The sequence below is a fragment of the Microtus ochrogaster genome, chromosome 16 (assembly GCF_000317375.1).
Source record: "Microtus ochrogaster isolate Prairie Vole_2 chromosome 16, MicOch1.0, whole genome shotgun sequence".
NCBI classification, from domain to species: Eukaryota; Metazoa; Chordata; class Mammalia; order Rodentia; family Cricetidae; genus Microtus; species Microtus ochrogaster.
This window is the reverse complement of record NC_022018.1, coordinates 28,310,213-28,319,635: the sequence shown is the minus strand read 5'-3', so window position 1 is coordinate 28,319,635 and position 9,423 is coordinate 28,310,213. Positions and strand designations below refer to the sequence as shown.

The 9,423-nt window shown below is 45.9% G+C and overlaps 1 protein-coding gene across 1 annotated transcript in view; it reads right to left on the bottom strand.

Annotated features, from left to right (window-relative positions):
* Positions 1-1,306: 1,306 nt before the first annotated feature.
* Positions 1,307-9,423, bottom strand: part of Prkcq (protein kinase C theta) — a 127,537-nt gene continuing 119,420 nt past the window's right edge. The window contains exons 17-18 of the mRNA XM_013349055.2: positions 3,024-3,152; positions 1,307-2,540 (exon numbers count right to left, since the gene is read on the bottom strand). Coding sequence (XP_013204509.1) covers positions 2,382-2,540; positions 3,024-3,152 — 288 coding nt within the window. The 3' untranslated portion in view covers positions 1,307-2,381. The remainder of the gene's footprint in view (positions 2,541-3,023; positions 3,153-9,423) is intronic.

Below are 9,423 nucleotides of genomic sequence, written 5' to 3'. Positions count from 1 at the left end.
CCAAGGACCGCCCACCTCCATCCAGGTTTAGTAAGTTGAGCATCCAAACCGCCCAGGCCCCCCCAAAGCCAGCACGTGCAGTAGGATCAAAAACCCCTTGCCCTTGTTCTTGAGTTCTCTGTATTCCTCATTGTCCGCTATGTTCAGCAAGTCCGGTTTTATCCCATGCTTTTTCAGACTCAGGCCAGCTGGCCTTGGTGATTTCCCGAAAGAACATCCCCATTGTCTCGAGGGGTTAATTTTCATTTGGGAAAAGAAACCAGATGTTTGTTTCTGATTTCTCTCCATTTCAGAGAGTCCAAGAGCCCAACCTAGTGAATGCTGTGCGTTCCCACATCATTTCGCCAAATCAAGAAAACCTGAACTGTAGAAACTCTTAGAGGTACATGGAGGTTTGTTTCCATGGCGATGTTAAACCCATCAAGTTGACAACGCTAACCATCACACTATACAAAGGATTGTGAAGATAGGATTTGGTCTGAAAGTAAAAATCAAGGAAGTTAGAAGGCGAGAAGGGATTGCTAATGATAATTCCAATTCTGGGTCCAGCTAATAGAGGCTATGGTGTGGGGAGCATCCGTAGAAATAGGAAATACAAGGCAGAACTATTTCCTAATCATGGAATGAATGCGTTCTGGGCATGTTGGGTTAATGCAATCTGCTAGCAGAGGAGCTTTAGCTGGAGATTAGATTTTTTTTTTTTTTTTTTTGATTTTTCGAGACAGGGTTTCTCTGTAGCTTCTTTTGGTTCCTGTCCTGGAACTAGCTCTTGTAGACCAGGCTGGCCTCTGTCTGCGCGGAGTGGTGGCAGGAGGGAAAGGAGATTACAAGGGAGCGATCAAGGCAAGGGTGGGGAGGGGTGTTCCGAGGGATTTAGCGTGGGAGGAAGGACAAGAAGTCAACAGAGGGGCAAGCAAGAGAGAATGCAGGAAAACGTCCTCAGAAAATTCCAGAAGGCAGGCTGGACCGGAGCATTGTTCTTATACAAAATGCCGCACAAAGGTGAACGAGGAAGGGGAGCACTCCACCAGGGATAGAAGAAGGTGCCGCAGGGGGAAGTGAGGCCCGGCAGGGTCTGAAGGCAGCCTGTGTGGCTCCCTCCATTAGGAAATCTTTCAGGGGAGAGGACAGAGGAGCGTATTGCAATGATGGTTTATTTTCCTGAATGTCTCACCCCTCTGGGCACCTCTTTTTCTCAGTTCCTCAGTTTTAAAGCAAACCCGACCCTGGCTGCATTCTGATGGTCACCATGGTGGAAGAATATCTTTGAGGGACATCGTAGAGAATCAAACCATTAAGAGGCATCTTTTTCTTTCTTCTTCTTTTATTCCATTTTACACAACCACTTCTTTGTTATTGTCACAACATCTCATCAAAATATACAAACAGCACAAATAACTTTCAGTGTATAGTTAGTACTCTAATCCAGCAAGACGGACTGCCGCTAATAGCATGCACTGGTCATTTATCTCGCGGGACACCTAGAGAGGGACTTATTTGTCATCAGATCACCGGGAACAGCACGATAAGGGATTGGTTTTCTTTATCTCAGAAGAATCATGCATTTATTTCTTGTCTGATGGGGAGATAGGAATGAATGACTGTGCTGATAAAGAGATCAGCTGAGAACAGAGGGAAGGCAGTTTTGGATGGGCGGCAGCCCACGATCCCATCTTTGTCACTTGCATTTACGTCTGTGCAGACAAGATGCTCCACACAGGCAACATGCCCTTCCCTGAAGCTGGTGACATGAGCTCTGCTCAATGCCACGGACTCTCCTCTGTTTTGTGAATGTCAGGGTTAGCCAGAATGAACAGATTTGTAAATCTCAAGTTCCAAGCTATGTTTATTGGAGAGAATCCCATCACAACCCGCTCAGGGCTTCCCCTTTCCTTCCCTTCTGCCATTTACATTTCTGCAGACGTGCACAGAGCAACGTGGGTAAGTGGCTCCTTCTCTATGGTCAAGTGGGATCCACTTCTATAAGGGGCGATCTGCTGTTCCAGTCTTGAGAAACGGGTTCCATTTGCACCTTGGTTCATCACCACCAGCAATTGCTGTCTAGGGCAAGGCAGAATTAGGTTTTGATTCTTTCACATTATCAGGAACCATCTTTCCAGTAAACGACAAGAGTTAACAGCGATCTAACTTCAAGGGCTGCTGGGAAAGATGCCAGGAGCTATAACGGGTGATGTCACTAGTGAAGTAGACTTGGTTTCTGCTACAGGTAACGAGTCATGTGGGGAACTCAACGGTCTCCCCGCCTTTGCTGTTGAGTGTTTCTTTTCTTTTCCAACTTGAAAAAGAGACCCCCAGAAGTGTTATTCAAACCAGTTCCCAGAGAGAAGGCAAATCCCTTCTGGTCTGGGGAGGGGTGAGGTTCAGGAGCAAACGAAAGTCTCCATCCCTGGGTTAATGAAGGAAAAGTTTCTGAACATGTTCTGGTCCATGCTGTTGATGAGCGCTCTGTCGGCAAATGACAGCCGGGGTTTCTCACTTAGGAATTCCTTGTCGAAATTGCTACAGTCGTACGGTGATTTCTTGGTCGCAGTTTAAAGAGGAGAGAACAAAAAAGGGGGGAAGAAAATGAGTCAAGTTCATTATCTTAAGTTTGCTTATGTAGGCTGTATAGTGTGTGCACCACCCAGTGGGTCTCGAGTCATCCGTTCTTTTATTAGAATAATTAATTTCACATGAAAGAATTACATTGTACAGGTTTCAGTCACCAGGACTGTGATCATTAAGAATATAAGGGCTTCACGTAAAGCCCCATCTCCTGACCGTCCCTGTCAGCAACAGATGCTCAACTTGGGAACGTTATGCAGTTTATTCCTCTCATAGGTGACACGGTTTAAAAACGGCAGGCAACGGGACCCCCGCCGCCAACCTCTGATCTAGTCAAATGGCGTGGATTGAAGAAGCATGTCCCATGTCCATCCCGAGGGTAGGGTTGGGGCAGGTGACAGCCTGTGACAAAAGGAGATGGGCGGAAGCCACACCGTCCAGTGGAGGAGAGTCCTTACCACTTTTGGCCTGAAGGGAGGGTCAATTTCCTTCCTTTCAAGTTCTTCCCAGTTGATCTCTCGGAACAAAGGATGCTGGCGGATGTCTCCTCGCACGCCCAGCCTCTTTTCAGGTTCCCTCACGAAAAGCTGCAAGGGAGCAGAGAGGGAGTAGGTTCACTTCTGCGAGGAGGCACTGGGTCAGGAGGGTGCTCACTCACTGGGGTATGAGCAGCTGGCTGTTCACACTAACTTGACGCCCTCTCTGAGCGCTCCACGGTCTGCTCTCTGACTTCCTTACTCTTTGCCCAGGCAGGCTGTACTGTGACTTCGATAGGCCTGGCGTGGAATCAACTTTGCTTTGTTACTTATGTGGTCTCTGACTCTACGTCAGTTTAATAACCTGTGACGTTTGCTGTGCTGGTCACCTGGGAAGGGAACCCTTAAGTGGAGAACTGCCTCACTCATCCTGGCCTATACCTGTGTCTGTGAGGGGCCGATGACTGATGTGGGTGGTACCATCCTTGGGCAAATGGTCCTGGGCTATGTAGGAAAGGCAGTTAAGCATGAGTCAGGGAGCAAGCCAGTAAGCAGCATCCCTCCATGGCTTCTGCTTCAGTTCTGCGTGGGTCCCTGCCCCAATTTCCCTCAATAGTGGACTGTAACCTTTAAGCTGAAATAAATTTTTTTCCTTCCCAAGTTGCTTCTGGTCATACTGTTTATCAGAACAACAGAAAATAAACTAGAACATATATCAAGTGTCTGTCTCACAGGGATGTCCTTAGGGTTAAATTAAACAGAATCCATACATACACAAGCTTACACATGTATATAAACATATATACCTTTACATAGAGAGGTATGTAAACATGCATACAGTCACATACACACATGCATGTCTATGGATATGGCTAAGCATATATGTATGTGTGCATAAGCAAATATACACATACTGCAAACCCCCTCCACACATATTTGTCCTTTGTAAAGTCTGCTCTGTATTCCCAGCAGCTTAAGCCAGACACAATGGTGTGTGTCTGGAAACCCATCACTCAAGAGGCCAGGGAAGGAGGATAATGAGTTTGAGGCCAGTCTGGTCCAGTCTGGGTGATGTCAGCCTAGGCTTTACAGTGAGGTGCTGTTTGAAAAAGTCCCAAAGGGGGAAAAAAAGAACCCTCAGCAAGACAGAATGAGTGACGAACTTATTTGTCTGACTTAGCTGCCCCTCCAAGTGTGACATTTCTTATGAAGATGCCCTATCTCAGGAGTCCAGTGCTGTGGGGCTTGCGTGTAATGTGAGCTAGTCCTTGGCAGTCGGCTGAGGTCTCTGCAAGGCCTATGGGTACAGAAAGTCACCATCTCCTCCGCAGACCAGCTGGCGAATGCTATTATTCAAACCATGCTGGTCCCTCCAGCCTTTCAGCCTGTGTTGTGACTTTTCCCTTTCCACCGTCCTCTCTCCTGTCACTTCACCTAACAGTCACAGTGGATACTGGAAAGACAGCAGAGCAACCGGAAGCTTTTTAAACTTTAACCTGTCTGGGACCATGGAGCAGGAGAGTCTAGACATTAACTCAGGAAGTAATAGGCTCCCCAGGTGTCTCAAGCAGTTACTTCTTATTTCTGCACCAGCACGATGTTTGCCTATAACGTCACAGCTCGGGTGTTTTAAGGAGATTATGGCCCTTTAAGATGGAAAATGTGGCAAAATGTAGGGATTTTTCCAAGTGTCTCCCACAAGGGTTTCAGCCCCATTTCTTGCTTTCACTGTTTCTAAGAACAGCCAGGATATGGCTTCTAAAAATGTTTTTAAATGATGTTATCTTGTAACTTGAAAACCTACAGAGCCTCAGCTCTCAGCTCTTCCCTAAATCATAAAGGTGTGCTGAAGAAAACTGCAAAAAAAATCTTGAGTTTTTTTTATTAATCAATTAATTAGCTAACTAAATAAGAGTCTTAAAGTTCCAGGTGCAGTCAGGTATGGTGGCACACACCTGCAATCCCGATACCTGTGAGGTGGAGGCAGGAGGATCAGGAGGAAAGGGCTAGCCTTGGCTATAGAGTGAGTTGGAGGCCAGATTGAGATACTTGAGGTCCTGTCTTAAAAACAAGGGCCACACATGAGGCTTATGAACCATTGCACACCCACCGATGAATCCTCAGCATGGTCCCGAGGCTGCTCTCATCAGCCATGGAGGACTCTTACTGAGATCCTGAGAATCCAAAGTGCTTTATAGAAGTACTACCCAGGGGAAGTAACCCAAGGTTATCATGTATGAAATTGACCACATTTGCATCATGGAATGGGTGACTAATCTGTTTGTCTGACTTAGGGCTCTTGTAGCCTCGGGTTAACTTTCTGAATCTTTACTTCCTATTTCATCATTTTTCCATTACTGTAACAAAATACCCGAGATAATCGATTTTAAAAATAGGAAAGTTTTATCTTGGCACATGGTTTCAGAAGTTTTGCCCTATGGTCAGTTGGCTTCATGCCTTTTGGGCCTGAGATGAATCTGAACATTCAGGTAGGATGTGGGGGCCAGGATCTAACAGTCTCCCCAAACTACCTTGCCCTATGATCCATGGCCTCACGGTTCCATTACCTCTTGAGCCTCTATCACGTGGGCCTTTGTGGGGTATTTCAGACCCAAACTATAGCAGTTCTGTCTGTAGAATGGAAGGTTAGTTCAGGTGACCTCCAGGACCCAGAGAGTCCTGACATCCCTGTACTCCTACTAACATTCAAGACTCTGTTCTGGTGCCAGCACTCCTGTCCCTTCTTCTGGCACAAATTTGCTCATCGAACAGACCACTTGTCCCTCTCAGCTTCATAATGATAATTCATCTTCTAGGAGGTGGCTCAACCACTCTCCCAGTCCTGAGTCTTTAAATTCTGCTCCAGTCCTCTCTTCCTTGACTAACGCCCCTATAACAGAGCTCACCCTCCTTTTCGAGGTCATCTGATTGGCTACCCCGTTCATCCTGACCAGTGTTCTCTGAGAGTCACGCTCAGTGCTGGCTGTCTCAGACAGGTCCACATGATTTGTTTTGATTATTCCAATTGTATATATTTACGGGGTACAGCAGGATATGTTGATTTATGTGGAATGATAATGAAGGTAATGAGCATCCATCACCTCACTTTTTTAGGAGGAGAATGAGAACATTTAAAATCTGCTCTGCACTTTTCAATCTGCAGCCAGCACGCTGGACAGCATGTTGATTGCAGGCCACATGCTGTACAGTATGTTGACTGTAGCCCACACGCTGGATGGCATGTTTACTGCAGCCTACACGCTGGATGGCATGCTGATTGCAGGCCACATGCTGTACAGTGTGTTGACTTCGGCCCACACACTGGACAGCATGTTGACTGTGGCCCATATGCTAGACTGCGTCTTGATTGCAGGCCTCACAGTGAACGGCATGTTGACTGTGGCCAACATGCTGGACAGCACGTTAACTACAGCCTACGTGCTGGACGACAGATCTGCAGAACTCAAACCTTGCATTTAAGTGGTGTGATGTAACTTCATCCTAATTTTCAAAATACTTTTAAAAACCAGTACTTGGACTAGTGAGATGGCTGAGCAGGTAAAAACTTCCCATGAGAGCCTGAAGACTTGAGTTTATCCTGGAAACAACAGTAGAAGGAGGAACTGGTTCCCAAAGTTGTCCGCAGAACTACATGCCTGTGTGTTAGCACACACACATGCACTCAGGTAAATGCATTGTGGACACACACAATAGCCATAAACAAAGTAAAATTTTAAAGAAAAATGAAAACTATCTGTCTTGCTTGTTGGTTGAGGAAACTGAGGCTCAGAGTAGCTTTGTCACTTCCTCAAGGTCGTGAACCAGCCAGCAGTAGGGTGCCATGGTCAGTCCTTCCTCCCATTCTCTGCTGGGCCTCACAGAACATTTCCCAGCTGTTTTTGTCTGCTGTCTGTCTTTCAAGTCTGTCTGTCCTGTTCTGTGGACTGTAAGCTCTGGGGACAGGCACCACTTGTATTTCTACTACCCACAGAGTCTAGCACCTTTCCCAGTTCTAAGAAGCTGCTAAGCCAATGCCGGGTGACTGAAGATGCTGTCTTCCCAGGTTATCTGCAGACCACACACCCTCTGTCCTGGAGAAAAGGCACCAAGTTTGCAGTAAGATGATTTTCTCTGTGGACTCAACAACCAGAGAGTAGACAGATGGAAAAACACATTTATAGTTATTTATTTTATTTTTATGTATGTGTGTATGTGTGTGTCTGCCTGCCTGTCTGCCTGTCTGTCTGTGTGTGCGTCTCTGTGTGGGTATACACGTGAGTGTAGGTACTTGTGGAGGCCAGTAGAGGGCATCAGACCTTCTCAAGCTGGAGTTACAGAAGCTTGTGAGCTGCCCAACATGGGTGCTGGGAGCTGAACTCTGGTTTTCTAGAAGCAAGTGCTCTTAAATGCTGAGCCAATTCTCCAGCCCTGATTAAATTATTATTATTATTATTATTTAGTTTGAAACAGAGGAAATAAGCAGCCTTTTCTCCCTTCCCCAGATGATCATAATAAACAATTGACCTCTACCTCTCAAGAAATTTTTATGAAACAAGATGAGATGGAAATTGTAAGTGTCTTGAGAATGGACCCAAATCTAGCTGACGCTCGTATAATGAAATGTTTTAGAGAATTAAATTAGAAGTCACTGCCTTGGGCCAATTGTGACCCACACTTGATTTTCCATTAGATTTTCTTAGCAAACCTGTGACATTTGAACCAAGAAAATCCTAACAAAGAGCCCTTTGAGCTTGGCTTAGGCACCTGTGAAATAAAATAATGCTTTTTTTTTTAAAGCAAAATGGAAAATAAGAAGATAATCTGGTCTCTAGCCACCAAGTTCAATATTCTTTCTGTCCTTATCGTTTCTCCCAGGAGCAAACAGACTCACTAATGTCCCCAGGGTGAGACAGGTCCTAAGGACACCAAGGTCAAGGGCTTCACGGGAGGAACAACACCCCAAGGGTGTAAGGACACTACTGCTTTTGCCAGTAGAAGCTTCCTATATTTACAGGAAACAGACACTCTTACGTAAAAGGCTGGGATATAGCTGGAGTTTGTGTAAATTTATTTGACAGCCTGGGTAGGAAGCAGTTCATAGCCACCAGCAGCTGTGCTGGGTTGTACCTGGAGCCCTTCCTCCTTCCTGATTCCTCAGGAAAATGATACAGGGGTGTGTGGGGGGGAGGGAGATGGATTTCTGTTTAAGATCATTACTTTCCCATCATTTTCAAACACAGCGACCAGACATCCTGGATAAATGAACGGGGGAGAAAGGGTGCTTGCTTTTGACTTTGTCACTGGGCAGCTGCACAGCAACAACACCCCAGCTGTAACTCTTGGTGGAGCACAGCCGTGGCCTCTCCCGACATGGAATTGTTTGGTGGGCTACATGTGCCCGGGTCCGATGAGAGCTCAAGGGGACAGTCTGGTCCCACCACTCTCAGGGGTGCTACACAGCACTGCCTTATTCAGCCTTCGTGAAGAACCCCAGACTACTTGGTTTTATCTCATGGGAAAGTCCCCGCAGGGAATTTCTGAGAAATAGTGTTTTCTTTGGATTTTTGCAGCACAGGGAGCTCAAGGCTGTGAAGGCGGCTGGATTAGGCTTTAAAGTGATCCAGAAGGGAAGATAAACTTCAAATCAGCTGCATTAGCAGCAAATTGTGTAGTGGAAATTAATTTTTATCAGCCGAATTGCTGCAGCGTGAGCAAGAGGAAGGACAGACATTTTTTTTTTTGTTTGTTTGTTAAAATCCATGTCAGGAATCACAAAGACTTCGAAGTGGCTTTAAAGTCTCTTTTGCTTGTAACCTTTCTCTGTTTTTATCCTTAGTTGTCTTAAGTTTTGATCTGTTCAACACGTTTTTGCCTATTTTCATAACACACTTTTCTCCTGCTGCTGATAATCTGCAGAAATGTATATCATATGTTTTGGTATTTACATGGCATTTGGTGTTACTTTTTTTAAAAAAAAATATTATTACCTCTATCTATTTGTGTGTGTGAGTCGATTCTCTCCTCCCACCATGGGACTCCCTGGTGATCAGTCTCAGGTCATCAGGCTATGGGGTGTGTGCCTCTGCCTGCTGAGCCACCTCACCCCTGCTTCTGCTTTTAATTTTTCTGAGCGTGGGTGAGCAGGTAGGTGTGTGCACCTCTGTGGAGACCAGTGGCTAGCCTTGTGTATTCTTCAGGTGTCTCCTCCTGGTTTTATTTCTCTTAGAAAACATTTTTATCATTAATTTTTATTTGGTATATTTGGGGTTTGGTCTGCATGTCTGACTGTGTGCCACATGTGTGCCTGGTGCCTGTGGGGGTCAGAAGAGGGGGTCAGGTTCCTAGAACTGGAGCTAAGGACAGTTGAGGGTTGCCACGTGGG